General features: G+C 46.3%; 1 protein-coding gene across 1 annotated transcript in view; it reads right to left on the bottom strand.

Moving 5' to 3' along the window:
- The window catches only part of LAMB1 (laminin subunit beta 1), a 70,524-nt gene that overhangs the window by 26,268 nt on the left and 25,918 nt on the right, over positions 1 to 18,338 (bottom strand). The window contains exons 13-21 of the mRNA XM_025872668.2: positions 18,165 to 18,244; positions 10,219 to 10,354; positions 8,766 to 8,924; positions 7,790 to 7,917; positions 7,437 to 7,560; positions 6,569 to 6,773; positions 3,836 to 3,979; positions 3,416 to 3,647; positions 299 to 462 (exon numbers count right to left, since the gene is read on the bottom strand). Of these exons, the coding sequence (XP_025728453.1) occupies positions 299 to 462; positions 3,416 to 3,647; positions 3,836 to 3,979; positions 6,569 to 6,773; positions 7,437 to 7,560; positions 7,790 to 7,917; positions 8,766 to 8,924; positions 10,219 to 10,354; positions 18,165 to 18,244 (1,372 nt within the window). The remainder of the gene's footprint in view (positions 1 to 298; positions 463 to 3,415; positions 3,648 to 3,835; positions 3,980 to 6,568; positions 6,774 to 7,436; positions 7,561 to 7,789; positions 7,918 to 8,765; positions 8,925 to 10,218; positions 10,355 to 18,164; positions 18,245 to 18,338) is intronic.

The following is an 18,338-nucleotide window of genomic DNA, read 5'->3' as shown; positions in this document are numbered from 1 at the left end:
ACTATGTGGCCACCTCACCACGTTGAGCCTCTTCGGCCAGGAGCTGGGGAAGGGGACTCACTCAGGGATTCAAGTGCACTTGCTCTCCTGCTCTTAGAGCATCATTGCAGACACTCAAGAATTTACTCCACATGCCAAACAGGGAAAAGAGCATCTTTTGTATGTCACGTTCCCTTCGGTCTTAATTAAGGTTGGTAAACATGACACTAAATTGTCGCACTCTTCATCTTTTTCCTTCATGCACAACTAAAACTCAGAAAGACACGTCCTTTCCTCCGGAAGTCTCGACCTTACTTACCGATGTGCCCAGGATTACAGACACAAGCCAGCTGCAAAGTCACGGGGTCCTGATAACAGCTATTGGCGAACTGGCGTCCGCTGTCGGGACCGTCTGGGCAAGGACAAGGGCGGCAGTGATCTCCTGACCCGATGATGGGATCGCCATAGTAACCGGCCAAGCACCTGCATCAGTCCCAGAGGAGAGAGGGCCAGGAACCACCATTGTAAGAAACCCGTTACAAAAAAGAGTCTTAGAAACCGTGTTCTCTGCTTATGAACACTCACCGCTCCCCACCCCCCATTCCTCCTATTTCCACTTGGAAGATTTTCCATGAGGGCAGCGGTTCTCCAGGGTTCGCTCCAATCAGAATCCCTTGGAGGGCTTGTTAAAACAGGCTGCTGGGCTCATCCCTCCATTTCTGACTTAGTCACTGCCATGTGACGCTGATGCTGCCCGTCTGGGGATCACACGTGCAGGGCACTGCGTTAGGGCCCTCACTCACTCCCCCCCAGAAGAGGTACATCTCCTCACGTGCCCCCTGTTGTCCTATCAGCTGCCTGGCCCGCCTGCCCTGAGCGTTCTGCCTGGCATTAAAGAGTCTGGGGAAGGAGGTGGGCGTGGTGGGGGGGCCGCGGGAAGGCAGTGTGTGGTTGTCTGTCTGTCTGCCCCTGCCCGGGAGGGGTGATGAGTTAGCAAGCCCATGGTGGCTTGTTCTGCATTCCAGCCTTCACCAGTAACAAAGCTGATAAGGATGCTCTCTAGCTGCAGGACTCCTGTGTCTGTCAGGTGGTTTCAAACTAGGAGAGGCAAGAGGGAGGTCATTTACCAACTCCCACCTCTTCCCCTTACAGATCAGGAGTCCACGGAGGTTAAAGGACAGGCAAGGCTTACACGGCCAGTATGTAATGAGCCAGGATTTGAATTCAGCCTCCTGACTTGTAGCAAGGCATTCTTTTACTATGGGATGCTGCTTTTCAACATTTCTCAGCATGACTGGTTGATGTGGGGTTACTTTTTCCTGCTGTAACAAAGGGTGAAGGGACTTTGGAGATCATCTAATCCAACCTATTCTATCAGCAGACGGCTGGACGCTCAGAGAGGTGAGCTAACTCACTCAGGGCTATGGAACAGGTTAGACGCAGAACTGAACCTGAGGTCTGAGGACTTCCAATTCATTTTGTTTGTCATGGTTTTTGTTCTTTGGGTTTTTTGGGGGGGTATTTTTGCTTTTTTTCTTTTGAAATGGGTAATATTTTTTTTAAATGGGGAGAGGGGAAGGAGATGAAGAAAGAGAAGGGAAAGTTGTCCAGAGGGGACTAACGTTCTATTTAATTAGACACAGACAGGATACAAGAGCACGTCCTCCAGTTATGTGCTGGGAAAGTCAGCCGAGATGAAGCAAGTTTGTACAACGGGTTCTGAGAAAGTTTTCTAGAAGGCTTTTCTAGGTGAAATAAATCCAAATACCTCATGATAGTAACTGAGTGTTCATTTCCTGCCTCTCCCTCCACCCTCCCTTGGGAATGAGCTGAGCCCAGAGCGGCTGCTTGAATTCACAGGACTGAAACTCTGATCATCTTGGAATGAAGAAAAGAATGATGAGAAGTTGCCTCACAGAATCCCAGATACTTTTTGTCATCCAAATGTAGGACTAAATGTTTTTCCCCTCCCACACCCTTTCGCATTTTCCTATAAGAAACAAAACGCTTTACAAATAAAATCCAAACAGTCACAAATACCGAGCCAACTCTTCGCACGGGATGCTGGTCATGCCACAATGCCCGCCCCCGACCCCCCCACGGCCCGTGCTGGATTTCACACCCCCGTGGTGGATGACCACCTGTGTTCCCTGCCTCACCCTCTTGTTCTTTTTAATCTCATTTTCTTATCTGTCTCTTTTGAACTCATTCTCCATCTCCCAAAGAACAATAATGAAAATCTTAATGCAGAAAAAAAGAGATGACATTAATATATTAATAACTGTTTCCTTATTATCTTCTTACAAGGCAATTTTGTGCTTGGAAGGAATTTGGAACCTCCAAATTCCTTTTTTTTTTTAAGATTTATTTATTTGAGAGAGAGAGAGCAAGCAAGCACACAGAGGTAGATGGAGAGAGAGAAGCAGACTCCCCGCTGAGCCTGGAGCCCGAGATGGGGCTCGATCCCAGGAGCCTGAGATCAGACCTGTGCTGAAGGCAGAGGCCTAATGGACCGACCCACCCAGGCACCCTTGGAACCTCCAAATTCTTCAACAGCACTCTAGCACAGAGCCGAAAACCCTATATTTGCTTCCACGCATGTCTTCCCAACATAAGTTGATCATATATTCAATATCCACTGGCAATTTCTCTTTCATCTGATGAACAATTTTTGCACTGAGGCATTTGCTGACATTTTAAAAACAAAAGTCCCAGATAGAGTGGATGCATGTTAACTGAGATGAAAGGTGGAGACCATTACTCCAAAAACAGCAGTTCTCGTCGCAGATCTGCCTTTCATTAGGAATGAACAGTCTAAGTCGGCATGTAATTTCATCATGTGCATTACTATCTACTGAGCTTGGCCGTAATGTTATTAGGGGCACATTCTAGGTCCTCTTTTGCTGTATCTAGCGTAGTGCGCTTTACATCCGTAATAATTATTCAATTAATTTGCTAACTGGAAAACAGGTCTACTTTTGCACATTTTACATGGCCTCCTGGAAGCTGGAGCTGCATGAAAGTGTTTAAAAAAAATAGAGCTGTCTAAAATGCCAAATTCTATTTGGATCTGGTTTCTACTTTGACCCAAATGAGGCATTCACATTTCAGAACGCTCATCCTAGGCGAGAATCTGCTGAGACTGAGGATTTCTGTCCAGATCTAGGCTGACCTCCAGGATGGCGCTCCAAGGGGGTCAGCTCCTGTTTGTTCTCTGCCGTATCCCCAGCACCAACATGGCGCCCGGCACCCAGAAGGTATCAACTAAAGGCGCACCCAATAATGGAATAAGTTCCTAGGAAATACGGAGGTGATCGGAAATGAACGAGCCTTCTGGAATCTGGTAGAGATTCTGCCTTGTGTTTGTCTAATACGCTGTCCGCTCAGCCCAAAACCATCTCCTTCTCTTTACTTTGGAGAGGCGGCGAGCACGTACCTTTCACAGTTGTGCCCCGTGGTGTAGTCCTGGCAGCCCAGGCAGGTCCCCGTTGCTGAGTCGCAGTCATCGGCGTGGCCGTTACACTGGCAGGGCTGGCAGCTTGGGAAGCCCCAGTACCCGGGTAGGCACCGGTCACACTGCCGAGCGTACACGCCCTGGAAACACTGGCACTGGCCAGTGATGGGGTGGCAGAAGGCATTGATGGATCCTTGCAGGTGACACTCACAAGCTGAAGAAAGAGGCAACGGTGGAACCACCCTGAGAAACTCCTTCAATGCAAACCCACCCCAGAGAGAAGCACCCTATGCTTGCGTGATCAGTTTGCGGAGCATCGCCCCACCTTCTGGAGCCACGGAACCCACACCAGTATTTCTCAGATTCATCTCAGTGAATACATTATAGTTCTGATTAACTTACGTTTGCATCCACTGGGGCCAAAGCCAAAGGTGCCAGGAGCACATCTATCGCAGGTTCTTCCAACCACGTTCGGCCGGCACTGGCACTGGCCTCCATTGGGGTCGCAGACAGAACTCAATGAGCCCTGGGGGTCACATTCACAAGCTGTAGGGAGAGAGACGCCAGAACCCGTGACACGGAGCAGCCGATCCCGGGAAGGAGAGGAGCGAAGCAAGTCACTCGGGCTCTGAGCCAGACCACCCCTTTCCTCGGGCTCGCCCCGATCCTTCCTCTTTACTACCTTGGCTCATTCTTCCTGTTTAAAACAACATCATCCCCATAAAGAAACGGAAAAACATTCCATGCTCACGGATTAGAAGAACAAATACTGTTAAAATGTCTATGCTGCCCAGAGCAATCTACACATTCAGTGCAATCCCTATCAAAATGCCATCAACATTTTCACAGAAAAGACCCCAAAGAACCAAAGGAAGGTTGAAAAAGCAAAGCAAAGCTGGCAGCATCACAATTCCGGACTTCCAGCTCTATGACAAAGCTGTCATCACCAAGACAGGATGGTACTGGCACAAAAACAGACACACAGATCAATGGAACAGAATAGAGAACCCAGAAACGGACTCTCAACTCTATGGTCAACTAATCTTTGACAAGGCAGGAAAGAATGTCCAGTGGAAAAAAGACAGTCTCTTCAACAAATGGTGTTGGGAAAATTGGACAGCCACATGCAGAAGAATGAAACTGGACCATTTCCTTACACCACACACAAAAATAGACTCAAAATGGATGAAAGTGAAACAGGAATCCATCAAAATCGTAGAGAACACAGATAGCAGTCTCTGTGACCTTGGCCGCCAGACACGTCTCCAAAGGCAAGGGAAGCAAGGGCAAAATGAACTATTGGGACTTCATCAAGATAAAAAGCTTTTGCACAGCAAAGAAAACAGTCAACAAAACCAAAAGACAACCGACAGAATGGGAGAAGATACTTGCAAATGACATATCAGATAAAGGGCTAGTATCCCAAAATCTATAAAGAACTTCTCAAACTCAACACCCAAAGAACAAATAATCCAATCAAGAAATGGGCAGAAGACACGAACAGACATTTTTCCAAAGAAGACATCCAAATGGCCAACAGGCACATGAAAAAGTGCTCAACATCACTCGGCAACAGGGAAATCCAGATCAAAACCTCAATGAGATACCACCTCACACCAGTCAGAATGGCTAAAATTAACAAGTCAGGAAACGACAGATGTTGGTGAGCATGCAGAGAAAGGGGAACCCTCCTACACTGTTGGTGGGAATGCAAGCTGGCGCAACCACTCTGGAAAACTGTTCAGACGTTCCTCAGAAAGTTGAAAATAGAGCTACCCTACGACCCCGCAATTGCACTACTGGGTATTTACCCCAAAGATGCAAATGTAGGGATCCGAAGGGGCACGTGCACCCCAAAGTTTATAGCAGCAATGTCCACAATAGCCAAACTATGGAAAGAGTCAAGATGTCCATCAACAGATGAATGGATAAAGAAGAGGTGGTATACACACACACACACACACACACACACACACACACACACACACACACACACACAATGGAATATTACACAGCCACCAAAAAAATGAAATCTTGCCATTTGCAATGATGTGGATGGAACTGGAGGGTATTATGCTGAGCGAAATAAGTCAATCACAGAAAGACAATTATCATATGATCTCACTGATATGTGGAATTTAAGAAACAAAACAGAGGATCATAGAGAAAGAGAGGAAAAAAATAAACAAGATGAAACCAGAGAGGGAGATAAATCATGAGACTCTTAATCACAGGAAACAAACTGAGGGTTGCTGGAGGGGAGGGGGTAACTGGGTGAGGGACATTGAGGAGGGCATTTGATGTAATGAGCACTGGGTGTAAGACTGATGAACCACAGACCTGTACCTCTGAAACCAATAAGACATATTAATTAATTGAATTTAAATTAAAAAAATAAAACTAAAAAGATAAAACAATGTCAGCCTTATGATGACTGGGAGGGAAGCAAGAGGAGATGGAGTCGGCAGATAAAAGCAGTTTTTCTCTGAAGGAGGTCATTAAGGTTTTCTACCCTTGCCTTCAAAGCTCAACTAGCACAGGACCTTAGAAAAAAGCCCAGTGACCTTCGGAAGTGGTCTGACCTTTCAAGGAGAAAAGCAAATTTCAGTTGTATATGATGCTCCCTGATTCCATCCCAACTCCCCACCTGCCTCTGGAAATGCTGCATCCTCCTGGCTTTGCCCCTAGTCACTGTTGTGACTGCATTTTTTAAACATTTTATTTAAATTCAATTTAGTTAACATATACTGTATTATTAGTTTCAGAGGTAGAATTTAGTGATTCATCAGTTGCATATAACCCCCAGTGCTCATCACAACAAATGCCCTCCTTAATATGCATCACCCAATTACCCCATTCCCCCACCCACCGCCCCTCCAGCACCCCTCGTTTGTTTCCCACAGTTAAGAGTCTCTCATGGTTTGCCTCCCTCTCTGGTTCCATCTTATTATTCCTTCCCTTCCCCTATGTGATTGCATTTTCAATGGTGCTCTATCACTAAAATATTCTTTAAAAACAAAAAACACAAACTTCGGTTGCTGACTGCCTCACATAGAACTACAGGGCATGACTGCCAGTGTACCTTGTGATGCCAAGTACTCTTGGCCCCAAGAAAGAAGGGTCGGGGATACCTACCCAGGCCTGTCTGGTGTAACAGGGCAGAAATGCTGAAGATTATGTTTCTGCAAACGTCGGTCATTGGTGTTTTGACAACGCTTCTGCTGTTCTCCAGACATCTGTATCTCTGAAAGGTTTCCCAGGCGCTGTTGGTGACCAACCCATCCCCTGATCCTCCCACGGTGAAGATGTCCAGTGATTTACAGAACGGCATGAGAACAAGCTGTGAAGAATCAAGAACAGCAAAGAGCTCTTACGGTGGGGTCTGTGTCATCAACTAAAGCAAGTTAACTCATCAAAACCCCAAACTCTACTTTGACCCCGGAAAAGAAAAAAAATTCGACTCATTCAATACAGTGAAAACCTTTCCATTCTTAAATATTCTTGCCAGAAAAAGTTTAGATATACCTTACATCATCTGATGGCTTTTGGAATGCCAGTTCTAAGATTCTTTTTATTTTCACAAACAATCCGCTTGAGTAAATCCTTTTCAGAGGGTAGAATTTTTTTTTTAAAGATTTTATTTATTTATTCATGAGAGACAGAGAGAGAAAGAGAAAGAGAGAGAGAGAGAGAGAGAGAGAGAGGCAGAGGGAGAAGCAGGCTCCCAAGGAGCAGGGAGCCCGATGCGGGACTCGATCCCAGGACCCTGGGATCATGACCTGAGCTGAAGGCAGACGCTTAACCATCTGAGCCACCCAGGCGCCCTCAGAGGGTAGAATTTTTATTAAAATAAATAAGCCATGTGGCTTTGGAAGCAAGAGAAAATGATTATGCCTAACCTCTCCATGTTCCCCCTCCATAAAACCCTCTAGGGAAGCAGATGAACACTCTCTGCCCAGCCTTTCCCCCATGACCTTCACTTCAGAAGTGACCTTCCACTTACGGAGTCAATGAGCGTGTAGGGACTCTCCACATCACTATCGGAGGAGGTGTATTGGGGCAGCTCCAACCTCACTGTGTAGTTCACACCCTTCTCAAAGCACACGGGGCGTGGAAGGACCACATACCTGCCCCCAGACGAGAGGGAAAAATACCAAAGCAAAGTCAACGTTTAGGTATCCAATCCATCCATCCATCCATCAAAGCTCTACGTAGATCATGGCAAAAGAAGAAAGGCAATAGTCTATGTTTGGCTCAGGCTCTGAAATGGTAACTGGACTTGCAAGGCAAGGTACCAGAAAAAATATAATCATCTGCCTACTGGTTCTATGAGTTGTAAACCAGTGTCACACTGACCTCGAGCCAGGCGAGAAGGACACCACCTGGTTGTCATCATCAGGAATAGTGTTACCACATCGGCTGCTGGTTGGGATCTTTCCAGGTCGCTGCACTGTGATGACAGCTTTTTCCCAGTGGTCGGGGAGCTAGAGTAAGAAACAAACCATCAAAGGAGCATCCACACTGGCCCACTGCTGCCCGTCTGTTTATAAAAACCTCTCCCAATCGGTCATTTGCCAAGTTTAAATGAAAAACACTCACTTGCATTTCCCTTCCCTCTTTCCCATTTCCTTTGCTCTGGTCTCTGCTCCAGCCCTAATCTCGTCTCACCTGGACACTGAATAGCCTCCCTGCCCTCCTTGCCTCTCCCAATCCCCTCTCTGACCATCAGGCAACACAGCTCTGATCAGGACAATCCCCTACCCAAAACCCTGTAATACAGCGTCCAGGCTCATGTGCTGATCCCAGCATTCTTACCAACAGCATCTCCAATGATGCCCTTATCTAGCTACGAGGAAGCACTCTCAAAACACTATCCCTCTGCTCACGCCATTCCTCACTTCCTTTGGTGTCAAAATTCCGTCTCTGTTTTAAGGCCTAGCACTCATTCTTTATGGGACATTTTGGCAGCAGCTGGTGCATCTGCGCTGGTAAGATGCAGGACTGTCTGCATCTCTGCCCTTGCCCTGTCCACCTTTGGCCTTTTATTAAAGGTGGGGTGGGCATCCGAGCCTGGGCCGTGCAGGCCGTGATGTCAATCAGAGGGTCTGACACATTCTCATCACCACCTTAGGTCTCAGCAAGGCCAAGAGCCTAATGAGGGATCACCAAAGATTTGCAAAACTGAATTCGAGAAAAATGCCCATTTTTGCTTCCACTGGGGATAGAAAGTCAGAGAGGCTCCTCTATTCTAATACAACTTCCAAATTTCACAAAAACTATCCATTGTTAGAAGATTATTTCTACCACCCCTGGTAGTCCATGGAAGGTTTACCTGTGGTTCGTAGCGAATTAAGATGTCATACTCCATGGAATATGGTATGTTGTCAATGAAAAACTCCAAATAAGCCCCTTCGGGCACTCGGACGAAGCCTGCTCCGGTCCAGGAAGGAATCCGGTCCTGGATATACTGCCGCTCCACTATGCTGACCCCCTAAGTACAAGGGGGACAGTAGCTAGCTTTACTTGAAATGGATTTCAAGGAAATGTAACAGCTAAAGAAATCTGAAGTCACCCAAAGGTCCAAACTATAGGCATTCTACCTATTTTTTGCAGTCACATTTTTTCGGTAGAGGGTACAAGTTTTTGATGTATAAAGAGGAGTTGGTTTCTTTTTGGTTTTGTCATTGGGGTAGTCTTGGGACATTGGAGGTGGGACCCAAAGGCTTGGGAGACACTGTCTATGATAGAACCAGGAATGAGAATAAAGGAATAAGCAAGCCAAGGAGTGATGACCTATTTCCTAGATTTTCTACAAGGCTAGTCCAGTATCTAGTGGATGTGTTTGCCTTTCTCCCTGGCATTCATTTCAAACTCCAAGTACAAGTGAAGAAATGTCATACCATCACGAGTGCTCACTGGTGAGGCGTTGATTCTGATGGTCACAGAGACCAAAGATCGATCAATCTCAGTTAACTCAAGCATGAGTTTGAGTTTGTTCACAGGATCACAGATAACCACTGTGATCAGTCACTTCCAAAGACCAAGTCCTTCATTCTCTATACATATGGGCATCTGGCTCTACCCTTCAAGAGGGAGAACCTGCATTACCCTGCCCTCAGATCTGGTCTGGCCTTGCGACTTCTGACCAACAAAACATGAGAAAATGACCTGAAACTTCTGAGCCCAGGCTTTAAGAGGCCTGGCAGTTTCTCTGGCCTCCTTCTTGGAGGCCAGACGCCGTGTAGAAGTCTCACTGTCCTGACTCCACTGTGCTGTGAGGAAACTCAAGGCGGCTGCTGGGGGCGGGGGGCAGTGCAGGGGTGGAGGCATGTGGAGGAAAAATGCCCAGCCCGCCTCCACCTGTTTCAGCCACCCCAGCTGATGTGCCAGAGGTACTTTTGAAACCACTACATTTTGGGATAACTGCTTACACAGCAACAGAAAACTGAAACAAGGTCCTGTCTGAGTATTTACTGTACGAGATCAACGATAACTTTGGAGCATAAGCAGAGGAATGGAAGAACGAAAAACAAATTACCCCCCACCACCAAAGAAAACACCCCGCTAAAAGCCTCATTAGTGAACCTTCTGAAGTCTTTTTGTGAGTTATAGATTTACTTAGCTTTAAATAGGACTGCTCTCAAGGAGGCACGGTCCTGATCCTGTCACTGACAAGAGCTGTAAAAATGCACCACCAAAATGCATTTTTGTAAAGGTGCATATGCCGTGACTGCCCCCCCCCCCCGACCCGGCTTTTCCCACCTGCCCAGCAGCCCCCTACTTACAGGCCCAAAGTTGGCTTCTTCTGCTTCATAGATGTAGTGATCCAAGGTGGTAAAGTAGTACCCGGATTCCACCTCATTGCATTGACGCCCGATCACGTGAGGTTGGCACACGCACTGGCCTGACTCCGCCGAGCAGCTGGGGGGGGGGAGGGGTGCACAAAGCCAAGTCAGCTGGGACACCGCACTTGTAAATGAACCCACTTGACACAATTCTACATTTTCTACTAAGCATCAAATGGCTGCTATATTCAGGTAGGGTTTCTTGTTTCTTTCAGGAGATAAGTATGTGAGGAAAAACTCCTGCCTATGACTTAATCGCAAACTCTGGGACTGAAAGCTCCCCATGACCTGGTCTTTTTGGTTTCAGCTTGCTTGTCTTTCTTCACTATGCTCCATCCACACCATACTGAGGTTTTCTGTGGATACTACCAATGTTCTTGCTTCGATCTTTTACATCTTTCGCCTGATTTCCAATGGCAATCTCTTTCCTGGGCCTCAGACCCAAAGATCCAACTTCTAGAAGGTCGGATCCGACTTAGCGGTCCCTGAGGTTAAGGACAGATCCCAAAGGGCAACACTCAATCCCTCCCCTGTTCTCTGCTGGGGACAGGACACTACCAGCCACTAAGCTGACCAGGTCAGAAACCTACAAGTTGTTCTCTTGAGCCTTTCATAGAATCTAATCAGGAACCCAATTCTGTGACTTCACAGCCTAGCCTCTGGGGCTTCTCCTCCACGGGCTACGTCATGCCTTTCTTCTCTCCCTCACTCACAGTAAAATTGGTTCCAGCCACTTTATCGGTGTCCTTGTGGCTGGTCTTCCAACTCTCCAAACTAGACCACCACGGCCCACACAGCTAGCTGCCCCAGGGACCTTCCTAAGATACACCCACCGTATCACTTCCGGGCCTTGAGCAGAGGCACTAGGCCGCCACAGTCTTACCCTTCTCTACCTTTCTAGCTCTAGCTCTCCCCTCACTTCTCCAACCACACGGAATGGTTATAGTTCCTCCAAAGCACAGGGTGATTGCAGACCCCTTTCCTTGGCTTAGGCCGTTCCTGTGGGCCTGAATACCCCTGTTCCCTATTCACCCAGCAAAGAGCCGCCTATTCTCTCAAGAGTTGGCTCACAAAGGACTCCTGCTGTGGTATCTCCAGGCTATACTCTCCACCTCACAGGATGAGCCACCTTCTCTTCCCCGCCACCACCTCCCTGCAGGAGAAAAGATGTAGTCACAACATGTACAACACAGCCTGTCACGCAGCAGCTGCTCAGGAAAGCTGAGGTGATGGGTTTTCAAATCCTACTGGTCTTTCCAAGCCCAGTCCAACGTTCCTCTCTCTCGTGGACTCCCCTTTGGTTCCTGCTATTCTCAAGTGGCGCCTTCTGAGGCCTCCGCTGTTCTTTATCTGTGTTGTTCAGACATTTATCGCTTTCTTTCTTGTAGTGTAACTCCTCACAGACCCATCTGACCCCCTGTAGACAGCAAATTGCTTAAAAGTTTGGACTCCTCCCTCGCCTCAGTCATGCCCCTTCCCCTCACGAGAACTGGCCCAGCGCCCTGCACACACAGCACACTCAAACACTGGCTGAACAAATAAATGTGTGAAGGATACGCATTCTGAATAAAAAAGATAAAAAAAAAATAGGTGATTTCATGTAAAAGATAAAACTTTTTTTTTTAAATTAAACATACGGTTTCAGGTAATAAAGCCCTCTGGATACACTATAACGTATTCATTTTGTTCTCAGCCTATTTTTCCTTGGGTACAAGGTAAAACCAAATTATACACGCCCATTCTTACTTCATTCAAGTCAAGATGGGGTTTGGAATTGTTACTTTAAACCCATTCCCAGAGTTCAAATTTTTTCCTCATCCCGAAGTTCATTTTGAACCAAGTATCCAAGGCAAGTTACAACTCCTAGGAAGACAGAACGCTCCGAGGTTTATTACCAGTGTCCCCCACAGCCCTCCCACGGTCCCGTTGAAGTCTTCTTCCTGCAGATCGCGTGAATGGTTCCTACCATACAGGAATACTAGTGCTTAACATCCCGTAGCCAATTCCCAGAGGAGGCACCCTCGTTGCATGTGGGACCTAGCCCTCTCTGGGCACAGTCCACCCACAAAAGCCATTTTCGGAAACTCAGGCATCAGACATCTCATCCTACGGACAAGAGAAAACCCTCTTCCCTCCCCAGTAGACGCTTCCTGAGGGAACACATGTGTAAAAACACGAGCCACCAAAGAAAACAACTAGATTCTTCACAGGCCGTCACTAGACAGCAAGTAAATGAAGGTGAGGAGACACCTGATTCCCAATTCTGAAGATGAAACAACTCATGAGAACCCAATCACGTGAAAGGAGTTCCCGCCACCCCTGCCCCGGTGATCACGCACCTCTGTGCGTCCGCAGCGGCGAAGGGTTGTCTCCCACAGGCCCCGCTCCACTTGGACAGCGACTCCTGCAGCGAACGCGTTCCTGTGGCTTCCCCGGCCCTGGGCACGGAAACTCTGGCCCTGCCCCAGCTGGGCCCTGCCTGTGTGTTTCCAGCCACCAAGGGGACATTCCCCTGGCTGGCCCGCTTGTCCTCTCTGCCTCACCTTCGTCCCCAACTGCTTGTCGCCTCTCACACTGACATCCCTTCAGCTCTGCTATTTGTCAGATTTGAAATTCTTCTGATTTGGGGTGAGACATGACCTTCCCTGCCCGTCATCCTCGATACCCAAGTCTTGTTTCATGATTTCTCTCTTCTCAGCAGTGTCCTCTCGTTGTCACTGCCACTATCATGGTCCAGCACGTCATGCCATGCCTGTCACTCTGGTGGCCTCCTCCCCCACGGCCGTGTGGGCCTCTCACGCTCTTCTCCCCATTGCCCCATCCATCCTGCCAGCCACCGCCAACCCAACCTTCCCCCAGCACTGCCTTCAGCATTTCCTCAAAGCCCACAACGATTTCTTTGCTGCTTTTATCAAGTCATGATGCCTCTGCCTGGTTGCCAGCAGCCTCGACATCCCATCCTCTGAAAACCACGGCTACTCTTTCTGGTGCCCGCCCTTTGCTTTCCGATGAGCCGCACTGCTCACCCTCCTTCGCAAACACTGACCGAGCCAACACTGGCCCTGGGACCTGTGCTTCCTGCTGTCCGCAGGCTCACGTGTTAGTCCGTTGTCAGTTTTCCTCTGACTCAATCCTTACCTTCTTTGGTAACTCCATTATTTTGAAAGGATATGGGGAAAGAAAAATGGGGGGAAAATAGTCCCTGCCCCAAAGAGCTTACCGTCTAACTGGAGAGATAAACAGTTGAGCAACTGACCACGACAACAAAGCAAAGTGCAGCAAGTGCCGAAACAGAGCCACAGGCAAAGTTTTCAGGCACCACCGCTCCTGAAACCACCAATCACCGGCTTGGGGGACTGAGGAGACCATGTTCCAAAGGTGGCAGAGGATCATGACAGGCAGAGAGAGGACAGGAATGACAGGCGCAAAGAAGGGTCATGGAGGAATGTGAGCAGAGCTGGTCATGGTCAGACCAGGTCTTGACCATGTGCCACACTCACTCCATCTCTGGGCCTTCACCCTCCTCCCAGCTAGAAGGCCCTCCTGTCCCCCATCACACCTCCCAAACTTCTCTCAGCTTTCAAAAATGAAGTTCAAATCCTACCTCTTCCATAGTGAGACAAAAGATTACATGTAATTATCCTTCCTGTGTTCAAGTAAAAATCCTATCACAGAGAAATGGTACACCTGACAAGTTTATATGTCCTTCCCCAACCCCTGTACCAACAAATTTTTCTGTAACTCTAGATTCCAAATGTTGGATCAGTAAGGGAGAATAATGACATAAGACAAAATAAGTCAGGCCCTAGGGCAGGCAGAATAATGGCCCCCAAAGAGGTCCACATCCTCACCGCCCCCCAGATCTGTGGATATGTTACTTCACATGGCACCAGGGGGTTTGCTGATGGGATTGAGGTTAAGGACCTCAAAATGGGGAGATTATCCAGGGTTGCTCAATCTAATCTCAGGATTTCTTAAAAGTAGAAAAGGCAGGCAGAGAAGTAGGGCAGAGATGTGACTTGAGGAGGATTTAACCCACGGTGGTTGGCTTTGAACATGGAAGCTATGAGTCAAGGGATGTGAGCAGCCTCTAGAAGCTGGGACTGGCCCCTAGCTGACAGCCAGGGGGGATGTCAGGAACCTCATCCTACAACCGAAAAAAACTGAATTCTGCCAATTCTGCCAACGACTCCAATGAGCTGGAAAGAGATTCTCCCCAAGGGCCTTCTGACAGAAACGCAGCCCTACCAACATCTTGATTTTATTCCAGTGAGACCGGCCGTGCCTGACATACAGAACTGTAAGATGATAACCTTATGTGTTTCAGGCCACTAAATTGCAGTAATTTACTATGCCAGCAATAGAAAACTAATACAAGTCCTACCTATTTTTTTTCTCCATGGGTGAAGGCCAAGATAATACTAAGAATACAGATTTCTCATAAATGTAGAAATTAGCCACTTATTTATAAAAACTCTATTGGAAGGAAATTCTATTTTATTTAAATAGTGATAAGAAGAGAAAATATAGTTTCAACTTTTCTCTATCACTAAGACACTGGCACAAAAAAGGGAAAAAACAATCATTCATGAGAACCACACTCTGGTCAGCACTGGTATCTCTTCCATAATTCTGATTACAAATAAACACTGGTTCCACACTGATCAGCAGTCAATATCATCTGTTTTGCCAGAGTAGCCTCCCTCCCAATCCCCCAACCAATTAGGATACTTTCTTAAATGTGTTCTATCATCTCTTTATATCCAGCCATCACAGTAATTAACAGTAAGATACAGTAATTAATGGTAAGATACCATTATCATTCAATACACTGGTGATTAACTTCTGCTCTGGTTCCCAAGTATAATAAATTTCATTTATCGAGCACCTACAAGGCCCACAATGCTGAGTACGAAGACAGATGCAAAAACAAAGAAGACACAATCCCTGTCCAAAGACCTTTTAAAATACTGACAGTGATAACACAGAGCAGAAATAAATAAGTACTAACAGGAGATGAGAAGTAATGTGGTGTTGAAACCTCAAGGGAGGGTTGGGGACTTCAGTCCAGAAAGGAGTCTGGTGGGCTTCAAGCCAAACACCAAAGTTCTTAATTTAACTAATGCAATAATTTTAAAGGATGCTATAAAATTGTTTATAGTTTTCAAACATGAAGAAGTAGCATTTACCTAGCAACCATTCTGATTTATTTATTAAAGTACATTATCTACTAGGCAAAGCTTCAGTAGCCTGGTGTAAATCACATTATTTAAATTAGGGCTTACTTCGCTAAAATATTCCAAAGTTCAGATTACCTGTCAACATAATAGACATGGATTACTAAACTCTTATTCTACAAAAATCCATTCGGCTCATTACATAAAACATTTTAAAACTTATTCCACTTCACATGGTTCTGACACTGAATTCTGTCCCTGGCCAAAGTACCTAAGGAACGTCTGGGATTGCATCTAGAGATTCGGAGTGCGTGTTTTGTTTTTACATCGTAAATATCTTCTGTTTCTCAAATTCTTTTACTTGATCAACATTTATACCATACCTACTATGTACCCAAGGCAGAGCAAAGGAATATCAACAGGTAGAAGATATTTATGCACAATTGCAACAAATCAACCATTCAGCAAGTACCTCCTAGGAGAATCAGTGCTTCGGAAGACTTAGTTAGAGCCTCTATTATCCTACGGGACTCATAAAGAAGGTCCTCGAGGGGGGAGACTGAAGAGGATCACTACCAAACACTGCCGAGTCACAGGAGTAGAGAAATCTGTAAAGGTTCTTTCTTTTCCCCATTAGTGACGCCAAAAGATAGGGCATGTCATCAATTATGCTAGGAAGATCAAATTCCATGCTTCAAATCTTCACTAAAATTTTTTACTTCGCCAACTCTCCTGATTAGCACACTCTAATTTCTATAAATTCTGGCAGGAGAAATGAGGGACAGGCCGGGGGCTCTGTGTGGGTGGATTTAAAGACAGGAAGCATGTGTGGAATGGAGAAACAGAGGAAGGGAGTGTGAGGAACAGAAACCACCTAGGGTAAAGGCACATAGGACACTCCTGAGTTTATGAAATCATGTGAAGAACCGTATATGCCCCTTTCATCTAATCAAGGATTTTAGGAATGAGGACAGCTTTGTATTAAGCAAGCAATGACTAAAGGAAGCCAGCAGATGTTCTGGTAGTCACAAAGGAAAGTTGAAGAAATGATTCCAGAAGCAGACCAGCAGTTTGTCTTCCCTGCTTTTATGGAATTGTCCTTGCTTCCTCCCCTCTGGAGGTTTTCTAAGAACAGAAATTCACCCTGGAGTTCCAGAGGCTACATGCTGTACCGAGTTACCACGGCATCTGGAATGGAACAAACCCAAATACGGAGGCCAAAGAGAAGATATTTTTGCTGCCTAAAATCCCGTTCCTTCTCAGCAGACCACTACAGTGTTGGGAAATAATCTTGGGAGAGTCAGGGTTTTTTAGTACATGGAGCTCACTTGATGAATTCAGCTTGCTGTCTCAGGGGAGAGTCAGGCCACAAGGAAACATCTGCCTATCCCCTCAGCAGTCACTTACACTCTCTTCCAGATGTTCACAGTCTGACCCAGTTACAAACAGAGACCGAAATTCTCTTTGACTCAGAGGCTGATCTCTGGTAGAGCCTCGCATCTCATCTCTTCAAGGGACACCAACGTGTTTCAATAACTAAAAATGATCACATGCAATTTTCACCAATAAACTTGGAAGTTGAAAAAAAAATAAAACCAGAAAGAAGAAAATGAAGATTCCTAACACAATCAAAATGGGAGTTCATTTTCCAACTTTCTGTATTTTTAAAATATTTATTTATTTATTTGGGAGAGAGAGAGAGATCACAAGAGAGAGAACATGAGGAGGGGCAGAGGGAAACGGAGAGGGAGAAGCAGACTCCTCGCTGAGCAGGGAGCCCAACACGGGACTTGGTCCCAGGACCCTGGGATCATGACCTGAGCCAAAGGCGATGCTTAACCGACTGAGCCACCCAGGCGCCCCTTTTAATTTTTTTTTAGTAATTTATTTTGTTAATTAGACTCCACACCCAACTTGGCGCTCAGACTCATGACCCCTGAGATCAAGAGTCATGTGCTCTACCAACTGAGCCAGCCAGGTGACCCTCATTTTGGAATACCAAAAAAACAAAAAACAAAAAAAGAGGTTGACGAATACATGCTGCTAAAAAGAAAGAGGCCCATGAATACACGTTGAAATGAAAAACGATCTCCAGCTAATAAAGCAAGCTGAATAGTGTACTATTAGTATACTAATAGTGTGCTATTCTTGTAGCTGTGGATCCTGTGGGGAGAAAGGGCAGGATACCTGTCTTAACTGTTGAGATTTTTTAATTTTTAAAAAAATATTTGATGTATTTATTTGAGAGAGAGAGGGTGAGAGGGTGAAAGAGAGAGAGATTACAAGCAGGGGAAGGGACAGAGGGAGAAGCAGACTCCCCGCTGAGCAGAGAGCCCGATCCTGGACTTGATCCCAGGACCCCGGGATCATGACCTGAGCTGAAGGCAGACGCCCAACTGACTGAGCCACCCAGGTACCAAGATTTTTCTTTTTAATGGGCATATGTTGTTTCCATAATTTAAAACATACCATAAAGTATAACAACAACAACACTATTAAAAACCAAGAAACATAAACATACTTGGAGTCTTCAAAGCTAACTCTTGGAATGACTAAATCTTGAAAACATTAAGATCCCAGGTAAACTAAAGGTGCCTATACTTTGCACCTCTTCTTCAGAGACACTGGGTGTCATGTTGCTCCTGGAGATTGGGAGGGCTCTCTGGGGGGACCAAGCACAAACAAGAGTGTACGTGTGGCTTCACTCACCTGTTGTTTAAGGCCCCTCCAAGGTCACAATCACAAGGTCGACATCCATCCAGATCATTGCTTAAGCCCCAGTGCTCTGGCTGCACAACAAAAGATTTAACATCTAAAGGTGGGTTCCTGTCATTACACAATAGACTCAACAAGAAACAAGTTATGGCGTGTCTTGCTTGTTCT

The sequence above is a fragment of the Callorhinus ursinus genome, unplaced genomic scaffold, assembly GCF_003265705.2.
Source record: "Callorhinus ursinus isolate GAN/ISIS: 27379988/994484 unplaced genomic scaffold, GSC_fseal_2.0 scaffold12, whole genome shotgun sequence".
Lineage (NCBI taxonomy): Eukaryota > Metazoa > Chordata > Mammalia > Carnivora > Otariidae > Callorhinus > Callorhinus ursinus.
This window is presented reverse-complemented; position numbering and strand designations above follow the sequence as displayed.